The sequence below is a fragment of the Hylobates moloch genome, unplaced genomic scaffold (assembly GCF_009828535.3).
Source record: "Hylobates moloch isolate HMO894 unplaced genomic scaffold, HMol_V3 SCAFFOLD_16, whole genome shotgun sequence".
NCBI classification, from domain to species: Eukaryota; Metazoa; Chordata; class Mammalia; order Primates; family Hylobatidae; genus Hylobates; species Hylobates moloch.
In genome coordinates this window covers 38,617,298-38,638,834 of record NW_026652291.1, presented here as the reverse complement: position 1 = coordinate 38,638,834, position 21,537 = coordinate 38,617,298, and the positions used below count along the sequence as shown (strand labels likewise).

Below are 21,537 nucleotides of genomic sequence, written 5' to 3'. Positions count from 1 at the left end.
TCAGGAAATTCCCAAGGGTTTTATGAGTTCTATAATAAGTCAGGAACCAAGAACAAAGACCAAATGTATTTTTGTCTTACACCTCAATAGACTAGTCATTTAACCACTCTGTGCCTTAGTTTTCTATAAAGCAAGGGAAATAAAAGCACCTATTTACCAAGGTGGCTGTGACCGTTCAATGAGAACTATTCCTGGTATTTTATGTAAGAGTCAATTTATAAGAGTTAATTTTTTTTATTTGTTGCTATGTAACTTATGTAACTACCAAAGGGACACATTTGATAGTTTTTCTTTTTTACATGTAATACCAAATAGACAACTATAGCCTTTTACTTGATTTAAAGTATGTCCATGAAGTCTTTAGAATCTTGTCAAATTATTTCTTAATTTTGATAGGGTAAGCTTCATATTTGATCTCTTCCATCTCTATATTATATAAATCAGAAATCTTGAATTTCTGCTATTCTAGTATCTAGGTTTTTTTTTCTTTTCTTTTTTGGCACTACTAGTTGACAAGTGTCTGTTTCCATGGCATTGTATATTTCATTATTCAGAAATTGAGCAGTATTTTATTCTTAAAGTTTTTCAGTTATTTGAAAACTATTGAGGTGCTCTTATATTCATATATACCTATAGCAGCTACATAGTTAAAATTATATTAGAGGTTTCTTAAATGGATTTAAAATATACATAAATATGTCTTCTCTAATATCTATTTTTGAAAACAAGAAATTAGCAGCTACATAGTTAAAATTATATTAGAGGTTTCTTAAATGGATTTAAAATATACATAAATATGTCTTCTCTAATATCTATTTTTGAAAAGAAGCAATTAGCAGCTACATAGTTAAAATTATATTAGAGGTTTCTTAAATGGATTTAAAATATACATAAATATGTCTTCTCTAATATCTATTTTTGAAAAGAAGCAATTTACCTGATTGTGAATAACTTGATCTTTAATAGGTTCACTTCATATTTTATATGTATATATAAATACATATGATATGATATCTATGGCAAAAGTTTGTAGTACTCGTGGGCTATTAAATAATATTAATAAAATAAATAATAAATAAGCAAACATAAAATCAATATAGGCCCACTAAAAAGTAATTCTACTAATTTCCCTTTTACTTTACACCCTAGAGTAGTTGCAGTTCTTATAATATCTAACATATAATATTGATGTGTCAGAAAGGAATTTAGAAATATAATCCTGGACCTGAATTACATAGTAATTTGTCTGTTTTGATAGTTGTATCTAAAGAGAAGAAGCTGTTTCTAGACACATTTGCCTATATTATATACATCAGGATTTCCAATATTTTTAAATGAGGTCAGAAGTTATTGGTAGCACAAATACTAATTTGATAAAAGTAAAACAATGTAAAACTTCTCCCTTAAAATCCTAATGTTTTATAGTCAATAATTGTCAGTAATTAGCTTAATCTGTAAAGCACAAAGGAAAATTGTTTGTGGGATGTGTGTGTTGTAAGAAAAAGATGAAGGATGAAAATGATGAATAGGATGAATGAAAAAAAAAAATCCAAAGATTTTGTCAATGGGTGTGAGCTCTAGATAAAATGAAAAATTTAATGAAACAGATTTCTCCCCAGGTCTATTAAAAACAAGAATAGAATATCAAGTATAGTAAAGTTTATCTTCTTTATTATATATTTTATAGGAATAGGGCTATCAGAATTGATTTTCCTAAATTATGAATTTGTTTATATTTTTAGGCCCTGCATCATAGAATATGGTTCCTCTGATACTTGCATGCCTTCTAGCCTTCTCCCTGCCTCTAAATATGAGATGCTATCAAAACTTACATATAAAAGCATGACAATTCTCACTCATCAACTTTTTAGAATTTTGTCTTGATAATAAAAACTGGTTTTTAATAATAGATTGCTTGCCTTTTTTTTTTTTGAGACAGAGTCTCACTCTGTCACCCAGGCTGGAGTGCAGTGGCATGATCTCAGCTCACTGCAACCTCCACCTTCCAAGTCCAAGCAATTCCTGTGCCTCAGTCTCCTGAGTAGCTGGAATTACAGGCGTGCACCACCAAGCCCAGCTAATTTTTATATTTTTAGTAGAGACAGGGTTTCGCCACGTTGGTCAGGATGGTCTCAAACTGCTGACCTCAAGTGATCTGCCCACTTCGGCCTCCCAAAGTGCTGAGATTACAGGCATGAACCACCGTGCCTGGCCAGATTTCATTTTTTTCTGGTCTAATAAAGGTTGGATAATTCATTGGCACTAGTGAAATATTAGTAATTATAAAGTTCCACAGATCATAAAACTCATTTCTATACAAAGTATTTTCCCTTTATGTCCCATTATTACTTCAAAGCAATGTATGTCCAAAAAAGGTATTATTACATAAAGGATCTGTGTTCGATAATATAGTAAATTAGAAAATGTTAAACTGTTAAATATTTAAAAGGCACAAAATAACTTTCAGTACTTTTAGAGCACTAAGCTGTATTGAATTAAGGGTTGTATGCTAATATATTATTTTGATCATAAGTAAAAGAGTTAAGTAAAAGCCTAGCATGCATGTATGTCTCAACCACTTGTTCATTCATGAAGCTTTTGTTTTTAATCCTCAATATGTGTTCAGTGCCATGCTTGGTACTGAAGGTAAAAAATGAGTGAGACTTTCACAGGGGTAAGGAATGTGGCCCACAAGCCAAATCCAGCCTGTCACCTTTTTTTTGCATGTCCAGGGAGCTAAGAATAGATTTTACGTTTTTAAATGGCTGAAAAAATCAAAAGGAGAGTAATATTTGTGAGGTGAAAATTAATTTGGAATTTGAATTTTAGGGTCTATAAATGAAGTTTTATTGGAACAAAGCTACACTTATTTATGTATTGTCTATGGCTAAAACAGCAGAGTTGAGAACTTGTAAACAAGACCACATAGCCTATAAAGCCTGATGTATTTATCGTCTGATGCTTTGCAAAAAAAGTTTGTCCACCCGTGGCCTGTTGGATGACAACAAGTCATCTCTACTCACATTTTTTTATTTTCTCACTTTTACCTTTCGTTCTTTAGTAATCCAAATAATGTTAGGTTTCCTTCCTTATATTTTTAATTTTAGATGGAGCAAAGAAAAAACGCTTTTCTGCCATATTGAAGTGTATTGCCCCATTGTCTCAATAGACAATATAGCATAACAAAAATAAAATATCCCTTATTCTAAATAATATATAGAATTCTGCACTTTAAAAATTAATACAATGAATTTGTTGTACATTAAGTAAAATCTCACTCTTAAAAATAATTTTAAACTGAGAAAAAATAATTTGAAACTGACATTCTTAGGAATGCCTCATAACAAAAGTATGCTGATATAATTGATGATTATAATCAAACAAAAGAAGAAATAGTAAAAGTACCAGGAAACTATAAATTTGACATAAGGAATATTTATTTAAAAGGGTTCTTATAACTGTTTCATTATGGAAGTGAAGAGGCATCAGGCAAAATGACCTCTTTCAAGAGGGAAAATACTACAAAATGGTACCAAAGAAACCTGACTTAGGAAAAGACTCTGAATTTTAGAAGGTATATTCTGTTTATAGACTACTTTTAGTTTGCTTTGGGGCAGATTAATATCTAAGCTTTTCTACAATTTTTTTTCACTTAGGTTATTAGATTTTTTTCATGAAAATGTCAGTTTTCTAGTACAAATTAAAGAAAGTTATAAAAATTGTTTTATAATCAATTGGTTGAAATGTGTGTATTTCATAATTTTAAGTGTGTGTTTACTATAAGACAGGTATTATTTTATGTAGTCATTAGTCATTTTTCTTTCTTGTATTGCAATGCTTCAAAAATAAGAACACTGTATAAGCCCTGGGAAGAAGAAAAAATTGACCTAAGTTACTAACAACATGTTAATGATCTTCAATTTGTTACTCTTGTGAAAGATAGTGAGAATTTACATTTAATAACTCACCTAAAAGTTAATATTGGCCATTTTCACAATCAGAAAACACTCTCCTACATTTTAACAGAAGCATAGCAAAAAACACCATATTTAACCATTTGTTTTTAATATAAAATTTGATTTTGTTTTGAGTAAAATAAAATACCTGTTATACATGGTAAGGCTAAAATTAATCATATAGAACTAGGACTTTGACTATCTTAAAATTGTTCTATGTAAATAGGATAATTTAACAATATTAAATTGCTTACAAAGCAAAATACTAGAAACCCTTATACCTGAAGTATTTAAAACTGAATTTAATAAAATGTTCCATCCCTCTATGGTCAGATTTGATGCTTATATTTGATGCCATTTTAAGGAGCTCATCCTAATTTTATGAAATAGTTCCCATGTCATATCTTTGTCTAAACACGTTGGCATGCAATATGGTATAGTGGAAAAAGCTTACACTATAGAGTCAGATTCCCAAATTTAAATATTAGTGCTACTACTTACTAACTGTGAAACTTAAGGCAAGTTGACCTGTTCAAATCTGTTTTCTCATCTGCTAAATTAGCTGATGCCTACCTACATCTCAAAATTGTTGATTCTAATAATAAAAATAGTCAATAATAACAACTAACACAGATAGCAATTGCTATGTGCAAATAACTCTTTTAAGCATATGTTAACTCATTTATTCTTCAAAACAACCATATGAGGCCAGGTGTGGTGGCTCATGCCTGTAATCCCAGCCCTTTGGGAAGCCGAGGTGGGTGGATCACTTGAGGTCAGGATTTTGAGACCAGCCTGGCCAACATGGTGAAACCCGTGTCTACTAAAATACAAAAAATTCAGTGAGGCATGTTGTTGCATGCCTGTGGTCCCAGCTACTCAGGAGGCCCAATCACGAGAATCACTTGAACCCAGGAGGCGGAAGTTGCAGTGAATAAAGGTGGGGCCACAGCATTCCAACCTGGGTGACAGAGTGAGACCCTGTTTTAAAAAATAAATAAATAAACAAATAAATAAATAAATAAATAAGATATGTATAAGGCAGGTACTATTTATGGTTATCTCTGCCTTAAAGATGGAGCAACTGTGACACAGATTGATTCATTGACTTGCCCAAGATTTTTCAAGTAGTAAATGGCAATAAATGCATGTAAAAGCATCTAACATAATGCCTGTAATCTTTGTAGATGTTTAGTGTTTGTCCTTTTTCTTCCTCATTTAATTAACAGTATTACCTATTATCTCTGATTAGATATGGTAGCTCCAAATACTTTTGCTACTAACCATCGTGCTTCTGATAGCTATTGTTAACTACAAACATAATTGGTGGATATGTCTTAAAAATAAGGACTTGTCTTGAAACAGCCAGATACGTGAAAAAATAACTTTTTAGTAATAGCCCAATTTATATCTGGGGTTTATAATTATTTTTGTGTTGTCCACTGAAAGCAGAATTTTTTTTCATATCATAGGCACACTTAGGACCTTCCTGTTTGGTAAGAACACCATTCATTGTCTTTGTTCAATGTAACAAATATTTATGAAGCACCTTGGGCTTTATCAAACCTAAAGCTAAAGTACATATACTCCTAAAATAGTCATATGACAATTCAAGACAGTTTAAACCTGGTACCAGAAATATTCAGCCAATTCAGGCAAAAAGATTTATTCAAAGAGAAAGATTAAAAGAGAGCTTGAGTAATGAGTGAAATTTTTATAAAATTCAAGCTAAAATTGAATGGGATTCAGGTTTTGAAAGAGGAAGACCTTAATGGTAGGAGTAAAGAAGAAGGAAAATATATGAGTAAGGCACAGAGAAATATAAACATAAAATCTTTCTGGCTAAAACAGAGAATTCACTTTATGTAGAAGGATGGATACACTAGACCTACATTATTTTATTTCTTTCAGACTGGCTAGAGAGGTACCAAATATAGAAATGAGAGATTTACTGTATTAGTCTGTTCTCACTTCACTAATAAGGACATACCCAAGTCTGGGTAATTTGTAAAAGAAAGAGGCTTAATTGACTCACAGTTCAGCAGGGTGTGGTAGGCCTCAGGAAACATAATCATGGTGGAAGTTGAAGCAAACACATCCTTCTTCACATGGCGGCAGCAAGTAGAAGTGCAGAGCAACAGAGGGAAAAGCCCCTTATAAAACCATCAGATCTCAGGAGAACTCAATATCATGAGAACCATGAGAAAGCATGAGGGTAACTGCCCCATGATTAAATTATTAATACCTCCCACCAAGTCCCTCCCATTACACATAGGGATTATGGGAATTACAATTCAAGACCAGATTTGGGTGGGGACACAGCCAAACCATATCACTGTCCTTATTCAGAGATTCCTTGGAAACCAGAATTCATAAGTCTCCTATCAGCCAGTATAGACAGTAAAATCATGCTTTCAGGACTTTCTTAGACTCTTTTTTGAATCAGCATTTATTCAAATGCACATGAATACATTCCTCAGGAGGACTAACTTTATTCTTTTTGGAGGTTGTTTTTATGCCCTGGTTAAAAAAAAAAAAAAGTTCTGATTTAATCTGCAAACCTAGTAACTATCCATTTATTTATTTATTTATTTATTAAATTTAAACTACTGAGAGGCACACGATTCCAATTTTGTTTATTTGTTGTCTGGAAACCTTTTCAGTCAATATTTCCCTTAGAATCAAGAATCAAGACAATCAAGTAATATGTTACCATAGATTTTGTCAGTGCTATATCTCTAATTAGCTTAGCATTTGTATAAAATTACAAACTTTATAATAGTGGAGAAATCATAGTATCTCAGAGTTTGAAGAGAACAAAGACCATCATGTTCAAAGCCCTAGCATGCCCTTTTCATCATTCCAGCCTGAACATTTCAACTGTCACTTCTTCTATCAAAGAGTTCATTGTTTAGACAACTCTACTTGTTTGAAAGTCTAAATATATCAAACTGAAATCTGTCACCTTATAATTTCTACCCACTTGTCCTAATTCTGCTCTTGGCTGTGCTCAAAAGAAGGTTAATTCCTCCTTTACATGACATTTCTGATATTTGAAAAGAAATATTACGTTTCTCCTTAAGTCCACTTACTTATGGATTATTTTTGCATTTAATTTTTCTGCCAGACACAGACTTACCCAAAACATACATCCTCTATTTTTTTTTTTTTTTTTTGAGACAGAGCCTCGCTCTGTCACCCAGGCTGGAGTGCAGTGGCGCAATCTCGGCTCACTGCAAGCTCCGCCTCCCGGGTTCATGCCATTCTCCTGCCTCAGCCTCTCCTAGTAGCTGGGACTACAGGCGCCCGCCACCACGCCCGGCTAATTTTTTGTATTTTTAGTAGAGACGGGGTTTCACCGTGGTCTCGATCTCCTGACCTCGTGATCCACCCGCCTCTGCCTCCCACATCCTCTATTTTTTATGCATGAAAAAAGAAAAGCTCCATAGTAAAATGGTGCCAGTGTAAAAATTACAGGTACAAAATTAGACCATTTAGATAAATAATTAGAGCAATAACTGACTTTGCATGTAAGATTTTTAAGTTGAAAGGGTCCTATTCCACATAGTAGCACTAAAGAGGGAAGAGTACATTGTTCCTTGAGGTCAGAATTTTTGCAATTTTTGAGAAAAAGGCAAAAACAAAAATTTCCTATATGAAGGACCTACAAATAAAAATTATATATTCAATTTCCTTTAAATATATATCCTAATTGTATACCTACTCTATGTCAGAATATGTGCTCAGCTTTTATGGGGCCCTGTGGATACGAGAGATCATATGTTAAATAAACATACAAGCAAGTGTAGATGCAAGTGATGGTAAGTTCTGTTTCTAATTACAGTTCTAACTAGAAAAATAGTGTTGCCCATATAACCTTTTATGGAGTAGCATAACATACTGGTTAATTCTGCTCTGTAATAGGGCATAAAATTAATAATAATAAAAATAACATAGTGGTTAAGAGCACAGACTATTTGGGTTTGAATCTTAGATCCACCTGTTATTAGTGTGCAACCCCATGCAATTTACTTAACTTTAAAAACCTGTTTTCTTATGTGTAAAATTAAGATAGTAAGAGTACTTGCCTCATAGGGTACTTATATTATGTAAATAATATAAGCAAGGCACTAAAAACAATATTTCTTTGCCATATAAATCTTTGCTATTGTTATCTACAATATGTTTAGAAAGAGCTTTAGCTTTAAAAATAAGTAGATGATGGTTGAATAAATATTATAAGAATTCTTCTCTGGAAGAAAAATCAAACAGGATAGAACTTAAAGTACACAATAGTATAGTTGTGGAAAAGGAAAAAGAAATATCAAAGAAGACATGTTAAATCCTTATTTTAGCTTGAATTTATCAGTGATTATATCTTGAAATCACCTTTCTAGTTCACTCTTCCAAATCTACTCTTGTAAAATGAAAAGAGGCTAGCATACCAGAATACTTAGCAAAATATGTGCTAAGAAATTAACAACAAAATATAAATAAATATTTTGCAGATACATTAGTAAAATGCTAAAAGTATGTTTATCTAGAGACATAGTCTAAGGAATGAAGATTTCAGGATATTCCTTTCTTTTTTTTTTTTTTTTTGGCGGGGGTCTCCCTTGTCCCCCCGGGCGGGGGGGCGGGGGCCCAATCCCCGCTCACTGCAAGCTCCACCTCCCGGGTTCACACCATTCTCCTGCCGCAGCCTCTCCGAGTAGCTGGGACTACAGGCGCCCGCCACCACGCCCGGCTAATTTTTTGTATTTTTAGTAGAGACGGGGTTTCACCGTGATCTCGATCTCCCGACCTCGTGATCTGCCCGCCTCGGCCTCCCAAAGTGCTGGGATTACAAGCGTGAACCACCGCGCCAGGCCTATTCCTTTCTTTACTAGTGTCTGGAATCAGGAATATGGATTTCTCTCTCTGTATATTAGGTACCCATCTATGAAATGGACTTACTGTTGCTTTTCACATAAAATGTAATAAGATGACAACAAATGAGTACTTTGTATCTGTCAAGTACTATGAACTTCTCAGAATAATATCACTGAATTAGAAGGGCAGAATATTCGTAACTTTGTTGTTACTGCCTGCTATAAAAGGCATCTGATAGGGATTCAGAAAGTAGATTCAGGCAACAAGTAAACAATTTGAATAATTCTAATAATTTTACCAGTATTATTTTCTTATATTGAAACTTGGAACTGCTACTAAAATATGAAGGACAGATGTCCACTGGAGGTAGTAACCATTTTAGATAATTATTAATGGCACACAGATGAGAATTAGCAGAAAGAATCCAAGTTCCTTCAAAAGATGCTGAGAAGAAAGAAGCAGTAAACCTCTCTTGTATGTACAGTTTGAAGATGATGGTTGTCAGTTTCACTGAATGAACAAGACCAAAGGCCAAAGGCAACAATGTGGAAGAAGCAGTCCATCATGCTGGAGGGACTAATTGATATACAAAGAAATAAATTATACTTATCTATGAAGAATGAAGATAACATTATAGCCATGAGTGCCACTGGGATAATTTAAGTGTCTTACCCCTCAGCTTCTTCACTCCTTTCTATAAGTTGTATTGCAGCAAATAACATAATATCCTTGCGTGGAATAATACTCAGGCTAAACCTTTATGGAAAGAAAAGCTAGGTCAGTTTTGATTAGGAGGTGCTTCTGAATGCAATTTTACAAAATTTTTTAAATACTCTTTTTTTTACAAAATGGAGGTATTTGAACCAGAGAGAATATAATTGTTAGTTTTGAATATTGTATAACTATGATGGAGTCTTATTATAATGTGTCAATTGTCTGCTATAATTCAAGATTACATTGTATAAGCAAACCCATTATAATGAGGTCACTTTAATAACCCCATTGATGAGATTCAAAAGAAATTCATATCATGCTAATTTCCAACTATTGTTAGAGTATGTATTTAGAAGTTTAGTTAATTGTGTGATACTTTGATATAAGTTCCATTTATGGGCCCTATTTACTTCCTCTTTCATTCTCTCCCATTTTGCCATTTTCAAGACTTACTAGTATTGTACTTTGTCCTTCGAGATGACACTGCTCTATGGGGTAGATAGATGAATGAATATCACCCTCTTTAATAAATAATATTTAGAGGAATGAGAGGTTACTTGTATATAATATTGAAAGCAGGCCAGTTGTGGTAGCTCATGCCTGTAATCCCAGCACTTTGGGAGGTCAAGGTGGGCAGATCACCTGAGGTCAGGAGTTCGAGACCAGCCTGGCCAACATGGTGAAACCTCGTCTCTACTAAAAATAGAAGAATTAGCCAGGCATGATGACATGCCCCTGTAATCCCATCTACTCGGGAGGCTGAGGCAGGAGATCATTTGTACCCGGTAGGTGGAGGTTGCACTGAGCCAAGATCACACCACTGCACTCCAGCCTGGGTAGCAGAGCAAGACACTGTCTCAAAAATAAAATAAAAAATAAAATTAATAATATTGAAAGCAAATCCTAGTATAAGTATACATTCCCCCAAACATTTACCATGGACAATAGTAGCAGCAATATTAACGGTAAATTCTAGTCTATCTTTGCCCAAATTTTAATTATTGTTCTTTGCCTTCTAAATATAAAATACTATAGGACAGGGGTCAGCAAACCTATTTAAAAGGGCCAGATGGTAAATTTTTTAGATTTTGTAGGCATATGTTCTCTCAAAACTACCCAACTCTGCCAGACCGGTAGCACAAAGGCAGCCACAGATGATATAAAGGAATGAGCCTGGCTATGCTCTAAGAAAACTTTATTATGGGCACTGAATTTGGATTTCATATATTTCTATGTGTCATGAAATACTATTCTTCTTTTGATTATCTCTTGAATCATTAAAAAATACAAAGATCACTTATAGATTGCAAGCCATACAGAAAAAAAACAGGAAATGGGCAGGATTTGGCCCTTGGGCTGTAGTTTGCCAACCCCTGTTTTAGAACATTCCTATTCTATAGTACACTAGCATCTGCTCTATTAATCTTAAAGCTCATAGTATTTGAGCTTTTAGAAGAATACTCTGAAAAATTGAGATTGAGAGAGGAAGCCCCATAAGAAGTTAATGCTTCATGGACTCAAATATGCACTTAAAGCCTACTAGATATAGATATAGATATAGATATAGATATAGATATAGATATAGATACATGCCAGGCACTGTTTAAGATGTTGAGATAGAGCAATGAGTTAAGAAATCAAAAGTCCCTACCTTTATGGAATTTACATTTTAGTGAGAGGATACAAACTATTAAAAAACAAGCAAACTGTATAGAACTGGAGATGGTAAGTGCTATGTTTAAAAATTAACCAGGGAGGGAGGATAGGTAGCCCAGGCAGGAAAGAGGGTTATAATTTTAAATAGGGTCATCCATTAAGGAAGGTCTCATTGATAAGATGACATTTGAACAAAGACCTAAAGGAGGAGAGAGAGAGGAAGCCATGGATCATGTGGAACCTGTATGCCACCCTTAGTGTAACAGAGTAGAGGCATGGCATGAACTGACATATTTTAATGGGGAAACAAGTTAGGAGACTATTAAAATAATCCAGGTGGAAAATGACAGTGGCTTAGACCAATGATAGAGGTGAAGGTAGTGAGAAGTAGATTACTGATATATTTTGAAGGGAGAGGTAAACAGATGGAATAAGATAAAGAGAGAAGTCAGGTATAAGACCCAAGATTTGCCTTGGGAATTAGAAGGATGTAGTTTCCATTTACTGAAATGGAGAAGACTATGGGAAAAGCAGGTTTGAGGGGGAAGATCAGGAATTTTACTTTGGTTATGGAAACTTGAACTTCCTTTAGATATCCAAGTGGAGATATTGAATTGCAATTAGATATTAAGTATATGAGGCCAGGCACAGTGGCTCACACCAGTGATCCCAGCACTTTGGGAGGTTGAGGTGGGCGGATCACATGAGGTCAGGAGTTCAAGACCAGCCTGGACAACCGGGTGAAACCCTGTCTCTACTAAAAAAGAAAAGAAAAGAAAAGAAAAAAGCCAGACCTGGTGGTGCACGCCTGTAATCCCAGCTACTCAGGAGGCTGAGACAGGAGAATTGCTTGAACCCAGGAGGCAAGGTTTGCAGTGAGCTGAGATTGCACCACTGCACTCCAGCCTGGGCGACAGAGTAAGACTCCTTCCCCCGGCCCCCGCCCAAAACAAGTAGATATTAGGTATATGTATCTAGACTTCAGTAGGAAAATCTGGGCTAGACATACTATTTTTGGAGTCATCAACATATAAATGGAATTAAAATCCATGACAATTGATGAGATCACCAAGACATTTACTAGTATTACTATTTGTTGATTGATATTACTGCCCCTGATTCTTTTCTCATCCACTTTCAAAGAGGTAGGTAGTTTCTAGTAATCTGTCCCCTCTGCTCATTCACAAAGAGTGGAAGGGATCCCACTGAGTTAGAAACCCGACCTACACAGGAAGTACCATTAGTTGACCATCTTCCCATTTTGCCATGGTGTACACATAAGAGTGAATTTTTCCAAGTACCTCCTTGCTGGAAACTGTTTGCACTGGAGGTAAGTGTGAAAGGGGAGGTTGTGGGGAATGATGGGGTGAGGGCTTCCTAAACCTTTCCCATAACTCAGAAATGGTTTCATTCTGAGGAAGGGAGAAGGTTCAGGCTGGTTCTTATTTCCCTGAACCAGTTCATACAGCCCTAAATTTGACCTGCTTTCCTCAAACTGGGAGTCAGAAATCCCTTTTCTCTTCTGTTTTTCTGCTGCAGAAATTCCCAACATTCCCATTTTGTGGGCTCCAGAAAGGGGTAAGCGAAGACTTCAATCCCAGCCAATCATTTTCAGATTAATAATTTTTAGTGTTTTGGTTTCTTTTATCATCATAAAAAACGCTTGGACCCATTTTTCACATCTGTTTATTCCTTGTGGATTGTTATGTATCTATGTTCTAGGGTCACTCTGTATCCCTGGGCAATAGAGTTCAGATCCATCTGCTATTTCCATTTGTGTGCTGTTCTCTTGTGGATTCTCATTTGCAATTTATTGATTACTGTATCCTAGATGGAAGACACCCAATTCAGGGGACTGCCTCACTCTCAATCTCACCTTTTCCTGAATGGTGTTTTATTCCTCTGCTGAGAGCTTGTTATTACACTACCCAACTGCTTCTGATGATCTGTCATTGTTTCTCTACTGTTCTGTCTTCCTGCTTGATTGCCTTTGGTTTTTGTCTCTCCTTTTTGCCTCACTTCACTCATCTGCTGAATGATTTGCATTCTTCACTCACTGGTGCTTTGTCCATCAGCAAATGGCCTGGTACTGCCATATCCATCTGCTATTTTAGCATTTTAGACTGCCCAGCATTATCTATCTGCTCCCCTACAATTCCCCTGTACTGTGGCCTAACAAGTACTATGCCATCTGCCTGCCTGATCTTGCCCTGCCCAATCTATGCCTGTAACACTGTAAGTAGGTGAGATTGTTTAGCATTTCTGCTATCATCTACAGTTGCCTTGTGCCACTGAGTTAGACTGCTGACTGAGTTTGCTCGACTGTTGCCTCCTCTACCTATTTGCTACCTGTGGCTGCCCCATTAATTTATTTGAGATATTGCAGTCATCTCCTGTGTACTTGCAACTTGCTGATTGGCCTGTGTTGCCTCCTTTATAGTTTGCTGCATTTAAAAAATCACTGGCATTGCTCCTCTGTTGTCTTGTAACCCTGATCATATTTTATTTCCAATAAAAGTTTTGCCTACATATTGTCCAAACATCTTAGAAATAGGAAAATGCTTTGCTATCTAATAGCCCAGTCCAGTTTGCTCCTAAACTGACTTTTTAAACTACTACCTGTCCTTTCTGCTTTTTTATACTGCTCCACATTCTTCTCTTTATGTAAGAATATATTTTTTTATAAATCATCATCTCAAGTTTTCTTTTCACATCATATATTATGTACATTTATTTCTCGTGTATGGGATCTTTTAATAATTTTCCATATACTAAAATTATTTCTTAATTTATTATTCCTAAATTTTCCAGGGTTTTATAAGGATAAGTTACTCCTATTAATTTTATCCTTTTTAATAAGACCAAAAGATTTTTTTGCAACTTTAAAAGCATCATCTCTAAAAATAATAAATTTAATTATCTTATAATTCTTTGTAGTTTAGATTAAAGTAGCTTTCTGCTCTGCTCTATTTTTTCCTTTGAGAATATCATTTCTCAGCTTCCTCATAGTTTACGTAATACCAGTTCTTTAGAGATCCTTTAGATGTATTTATCTTCCTTCCTTTTAAACTCTTTTCTTGTATGTTGGGTAAACCTTTGAAATTGGTATTTTCTCATCATTGTATTTACAAAGTACTTGGCATCTAAAAATAACTTGCAACATAACATTATCTGTACTGTAAAACTTACAGTCTTATTTGCTTATATTTAAATGAAAGCCCAAATACAAGAACCAAAGAAGAATTTTGGTGAAATTTGCAAGAGTCTAAGGAGGAGATGTAAAGTGGGGTGTGTATGTGTGCATGCACATGTGTATATAGAGATTTGAAGTGTTTTATATATGTATCTACAATGTCATTGTGCTCTAAGTGTGGAAAATGCTGAGTATCCATATTAAATTTTATTTTTACGAAAAATCTAAAGAGGTGATAGATTTAGGGATATGGAAGAAGTATGGATGGGTTTTTATTTTCTTTTAATAATATAGATAAAATTTGTCAGTGTGAAGAAAAAGGATGCTCTAGGGAAGTTAAGAAAATCATTTCAATAGCTTTTTAAAGTTTTGGTAAAATATAAACATAAAATTTACCATTTTAACCAATTTTAAGTGTACAATTCAGTGATATTAGCACATTCACAGTTTTGTGCACCCGTCACCACTGTTTCTAGAACTTTTATCATCCCATTTAGAAACTCTGTACCCATTAAACAAAAACTCCCCATTCCTCCCTCCTGCAACCCCTGGTAAACTATAATCTACTTTCTGTCTTTATCAATTTGCCTATTCTAGATACCTTATATAAGTGGAATCATACAAGTTTTGTCTTTCAGTGTCTAGCATATTTCACTTAGCAAAATGTTTTCAAGGTTCATTTATATTTTATCATGTATTAGAATTTCATCCCTTTTTAACTCTGACTAATATTCCATTGTAGGTATATACCACAACTTGTTTATCAGTTCACCTGTTGGTGGACACTGGGTTGTTTTCAGCTTTTAGCTTTTATAAATAATACTCCTACAAACACTGGCATGCAAGTATCTGTTTTTCTTTTGGTTATATAACTAGAAATGGATTCAATAGCATTTAATACTTTTGTCCAAGAAGAAATTAAATTAGTAGCAAAGAGATCAGGGAAACCACATAATTAATATGAAAGATTAGTAAGTCCAAGATATGATATTAGGAGCAGAAGAAATTATAAACTTTTAGAAAGGCTACAGAAGGCCAAATGATAAAATTTAGAAGACTATTCTATGAACAAAAGGGAGAATGAAGTTAAAATAACACAGATCTTGGTTGATTGTAAGATAACAAAAATGATTCCGAAGAAACTTAAATTTTAAAAAAGTAACCAACTTAAGGACACTATGATGACACATCTTTGAAATGGAATAATGTGGACTTTTATAGAGGAGAGAGGTAGGCATTTGAAAGGCAAGGTTTAAATGAAGATGACTAAGATGAGGGAACCAGGTCATGTTTAGAGGAACCAGCAACGGGAACAGAAATTCATTTCAATCCAGAGATCCTTCATCCTGTATACTCAGCCTTCTATCACTCATAGACATTTTTCTAAAAAGATTCCTAGGCTCAAACCCCAGAGATTCTGATTCAGTAGGTTTGGAATTTGGTTTAGGTAATGTGCACGTACATGCCTCTGTGTGTGTGTGTGTCTGTGTGTGCATGCACACGTGCACGTGTGTCTATGTGTGTGTTTTAATCCACTGATGAAACACAATATGAGTTAAATTGAACTCTGTACCATAGTGGCCTAGACCTTATAAGAATTTAAAAAGTTAAAGAGAATTGACCCTTGTCTTCAAGCAGTTTAAAACTGCAGTAGTTAAAATAATGATGGACTTAGGAAAGAAGACTTTCAATCTGTTAGGTGACAAGTTCTCATTTGTTAATTCAACAATATTGGGGGGGTGATTTTTATACACTCTATCCATCCCTTCTCAACTGAGGTTCCCCATCTAAACTATCAAACACAGAAAATTGTTTGACTGTCTTCTCAATTCTGCTAAGGGTGGCACACCAGCTAGTACCTTTCTATACGTGTGAGAGATAAGTTAATTCACTAGATATAAAAATTCTCTCAGAACCTTTTATGAAAGGTTGGGTAATCTGTAGTCTGCTAGGAATATGTGACACAAAGACATAAAACGTGACTCTTAAGGGGCTCACATTCCAAGAGAGGGGAAAAGACATTTAACAAAAAAATGCATTTCTAATATCAACTGCACAATTTTGTTCTTTTCATCTAATGGTTTGAGGAAAATGTTCAAAGTCACAGTGGCTGTATATGAGGAAATCCTTTCACTTCTTCTAAGCACTATTTATTCAGGAAGAAGAATGTAATAAGAATGATAAATTCTGTATTACAACTTATCACAGCTGAAGGATGCTGACAGTAACTTAAATGTCGATAGGAATCTCTTTAATTTTAAAGCCTAGAGCATTCAGTGACAGTTTAGTGATTTCATTGGCAGCTATTAATAAATAACAGTAACTAAAACTAGGCTTATTAGTTTCATAGTAAAGAGTAGAAAATGGCTATAGGTAAGTAGATAACTAATGTCCAATAGGCTATTCTTGAATGTGATTGCAAGCACAGTGAGAGATTGTTGCCCCCGAAGTACAACTTTTATACCAATAATGAAAATGTTCAGGAATTTAATTTATTCTCACTATCAATTAAAACTCACTAAGATTCCTGCTGTCAGAAGGTTTAGTCATATTCATTAGTTTTTCTCATGGATTTGATTATTTCTGAACTATAAATTTATTTGTCCTCCCTATACTGATTTGTGCATTTAAACTTGAGAGCAGTTAGCTTTCATTCCTATTACTCAGTACTTCACACTGATTCCTTTAGGATAAACCTTACTAACACATTTTTCCTTCTTCCAATTTCTTACCAAACTTTATTTTAACAGCACAGCTATGGAAAGATCAAGGTTGTCATGTCAAGAGAAAAGCACTACGATAGAAATTACGACCAGATTTAGCTTGTTTTCTTGGCAATAATGAACAATTTTAAAAGATTTTGCTTTGCCTGCATTCATTCTGAAAAACATTTTAAAGCAGAAAAAGCAGATTATGTGGATATTTTAATAAGGTGGAATAAAGGAAAATATAAGAGTAACATAATTTTATTAAACTCATTTTATTAATAATAAATATACTTTTTCTTGTCTTATGATCTCTGAACTCCTATTTTATTTTGAGGAAGCTGAATTTAAAATAGAGTGCTATAATGTGTTTCCTTTGTGTGAAAGTTAATCTGAGAAGGCAATAGGTCTATCTCATTCTTACTAGGCTTCAAGTCCTTTATATCTAATAACAAGAAAATTCTCTGAATTAGGCAACTACTCCCTAACAAATCATCTATTTTTTCTTTTACTTTTTTATTTTCTCCACTGAATGACAGCAGAATGTATTCAAGACCTTGCAAAGGATATAGCTGGAGATGTAGCTTCCTTATATAAACATTTTGTGGAGGTTTCCATAAAATGAAGTGAAATTTTTGTGAAGTTTCACTTTTTTGATTTTGAATATAGATAATAACAGTAGCAGGCACTAATAATCAGTCTCCTAGTTTCTTAATCTCTCTTCTCCCCCCATTTGCCCTCCTACCATCAAATACTTCAGTGTTGCTGGCAGAAACTAACTTATGGCACAAGAGATCAGGTGGGTGAGAAAGAGATCACTGGGGAAAAGTAAATTGCCCCAGAAAGACAGACTGTTTGGCACAAACATCTTTTTTCACATGTAACAATCTTTAATTTTATGAACATCAAAATCAATACCTGAAAAGTTCACTAGTTAGATATTCGGAAATTTTGCAAATACAAGCCACCACCAGACTTTTTGTATTTGACTTAGAATGCTTTTTAGATTTCTTATAATATTTAGTACTTATGAAGAAATTTAGTGTTTTTTACTTATATCAGCAACATAAAAACTGCTCAAATTTGATTCCTCAGATGTTCAGGAATCAAATTTTCTTTGGTTTATTCATAGCCATAGTAGTACATGTATATTTGCATTGTAATCAAAGGTGGTAATCGCCCTACAGAGATCTTAAGCAGAGGTCCTCAAAGAAAATACTATATCTCTTATAAGTTAAATTATTTTCTCATCCAGTGCTTTCTTATCAAAATTAAGATAGACTCTGTCAGAGGGATAAAATATAAAGTCTGTTTAGATATCCTGCTTCTCATGAAGGTTAGTAACTACATGGTAAGGCTAAAGGCCATCTGTAGAAAGCCTCTCTTTTACCAACAAGAAAACTGGTTTTCAAATTTCCATACTTTCTCGTTAGTTTTAATATATTAGGAGCACACCATTTTGCATATGATATGTGTTCAACTACAGCATAAAATGACCTTTTTATTGTGAAATGGGTATTCAATCCATATTTTAATAGCAAAATATATGGTCATTTAGAAGAAGGAAAAGATGACGTTCATCTTTTTAATAATAGAGTTTTAAAATAACTCCTTTTTTACTGAACATGGAAATAATACGTGCTTTTTGCAAGAAAAAAAAGAATTTGGGGAAAATATAGCAAAGCAAAATGAAGTTAATAAAAACACCAATAATCTGAACCCACAATTATTACCTAAGACTAATTCATTAATTTGCCCAACTGGGAGCACACCATATATACTGGTTTATATCTTGGTTTTCTTAGTAATATCATCCCAATTATTATAATAATTACTAAAATGTATAGTACACTTACTGTATGCCATGTATTTTTATAAGTACTTTGTATATTATATCTAATTTAATCTGCACAAGCCTACAAAATAGGTAGGTACCACTTTACAGATAAGAAAATTACATTTAGAAAGATTAAATGGTTAAATGAATTGACCTGGATGTAGCAAAAGATGATAGAACTAGAATTTGAACTAGGTAGTCTTTACTCCAGATCCCTTGCTCTTAGCCACTCTCCTTTTCATATAATGTAAGCTTTTCTTCATTTAATAACTGTTCTACAAAAAATTGAGATTTGTCAATCACTGAAAAATACTTAAAAACTATGAGTAATTTAATTTCCCTATCATTAAACATTTAGGTTCTTTCCTATTTCCTATCACATTCTCTTTGTATAAATTATTACGTATACTTCTAGTGATTACTTTAGAAATATTTCCATAAAATGGAATAACTCACACAAAATTGTGAAGTCTCATATTACATATTGCTAAATTACCCTCTTAGAATATGTACAAGTTTATATATTTGTACTATCAGTTTGTGAGATTGTATTTCCATTAATCATTATTAATCTTACCAATCTGGTAGGTGAAAAATTGTATTTTTATTGGCATATTGTAGAATAATTTAAACACAGTTCTTGAGTTTATTCAGTTTTGTTTCTCCTTTTATAAACTGCCTGGGTTTTTTGTTTTGTTGTGTTTTGTTTTTGGCTCAGTAGCTGTTCTTAAATACTGATTGTAACCACAAAGAGGAGTGTAAAGAATTGATTGTCAAGAAATAATTTTGGTAGGGTCAAATTTATGTTTTGGCTATATCATTTTGACATATAAACCATTCATTTTCTCGTTTCTCAAACTCCATTAACATACTAGTACTCAATTATTTTATCACTCATGCTCTTAACAACACAGATCAAGCCAAAAATTATATCCTGAATCAAAGGCATTAAGTTAATAAAATACAAACACATTTCTTTCTAATAAGTTAGTTTTTCCCTTTGTGAGATTTTTTTCATGGCTGATGCATGATAGTTTATGTTCTAACTATCCTTTTCTTATGTAATGTTCACTGTTAAATAATTTACAGATAGAAACTTATTGAACTTTAGTAATGTAGAATTAATGGTCTATTCATAGATATAAGCCCTGGAAAATAATGTATAATTTGGACATTTAATACACTTAGCTACTACTAGCAGTCATTTTAAAAAATACCAAATATAAACTCTTACACAATTCTTTTGCTTGGCAAACTCATTTTTCTATGCAGGAATTCCAAAGGAGACATTATTCTAGCATGCAATTAATATGAATTATATTTGATTATCTAGATACTGAAACCATTTTATAAACTTCTCTGACATGTAGAGCTCAACTTCCTCTTAAGCATTCAAGAGAACCTATTTTTTTTTAATTGCCCATAATATGCAAACCATTTCAGATCCCAGAGATTTTTGGTGAGTGAATTAACATGTAGTTTGTATTTTTACATGGAAACTATATGTATAAATGGTTTCCAACCAGGGTAAATTTTGGTTCCCCAGGGGACATTTGCAATGCCTGGTGACATTTTTGGTTGTTACAATTGGAGGGTACCTAGAGATATCGGGTGAGTAGAGCCCAGGGATGCTGCTAAACATCCCGTAGTGCATGGGACAGTCCCTACAACAAAGAATTATCTGACCTAAAATGTTAATGCAGAGATTGGAAAAACCCTCACGACATAATATCATTGAGTATGCACTAACTGCCAGATTGTGCTGGAGGCTGCGGGTACATGGGTAGAAAGTTATGATCTTACTGGTTAGGAAAGTTACATTTCATTGTGAAACAGAAAGATCTAGATTTTTAAAATGATAATTTAAATGATAATGAGATTTTTAAATGATAATGAGATTTTTAAATGATATTATATTAACATATAATGATGTAATATAATTTTTATGTTAATATAATCATAGTTTGTTATAAGAATATATAAATATTGTGCTGTGGTAATTTTATGTGTGATAAATATATGACATATTTAGGAACAAAAATTCTGCCTGAGGGACTTACTTAGTTTTGGGAAAATTTCAAAGAAGTGACAAGTGATACTGGCACTGTTTTTGTTGTTGTTTATATTCCTTGCCTTTTATTTAATTTACAAAAAAAAAACCCACAAATAGTATAGTTACAGCATAATGGATTTTCAAAAACTGAACATATCCATATAACCATCCAGATCAAGAAACCAGAATATTATCAGTGTCCCAGAAAACGGCCCTTGTTCCCCCTTACAGTCACAGCTCAATCCTCAAGTGTAACTACAACTTTGACTTTTAGCACTACAGATTACTTTTTTTTCTTCAAAGACAGGAGCTCCCTCTGTCACCCAGGCTGGAGTTAGAATTACTTTTGTGTTTTACTGAACTTTGTATAAGTGGAACCATATAATATGTAATCTTTTGTGTCTAGATTCTTTTGTTTAGTGTCATTTTTGTAAAATTGATTCATATTATTTCATGTAGTGTTGTTCATTCTCATAACTATATTGTATAATACAGCTATATTTATTAACCCATTCTACTGTAAAGGCACAATGGCTGAAACCGTAAGTTGA

At 33.7% G+C, this 21,537-nt stretch overlaps 1 protein-coding gene across 16 annotated transcripts in view; it reads left to right on the top strand.

Moving 5' to 3' along the window:
- The window catches only part of GPHN (gephyrin), a 667,615-nt gene that overhangs the window by 306,811 nt on the left and 339,267 nt on the right, over positions 1 to 21,537 (top strand). For 9 of the 16 annotated variants that reach the window (XM_032179253.2, XM_032753694.2, XM_032179250.2 and 6 more), the window contains exon 5: positions 12,738 to 12,776. The exons of the other annotated variants lie outside the window; for them this stretch is intronic. In XM_032179253.2, coding sequence (XP_032035144.1) covers positions 12,738 to 12,776 — 39 coding nt within the window. The remainder of the gene's footprint in view (positions 1 to 12,737; positions 12,777 to 21,537) is intronic. 16 annotated transcript variants of the gene reach the window in all.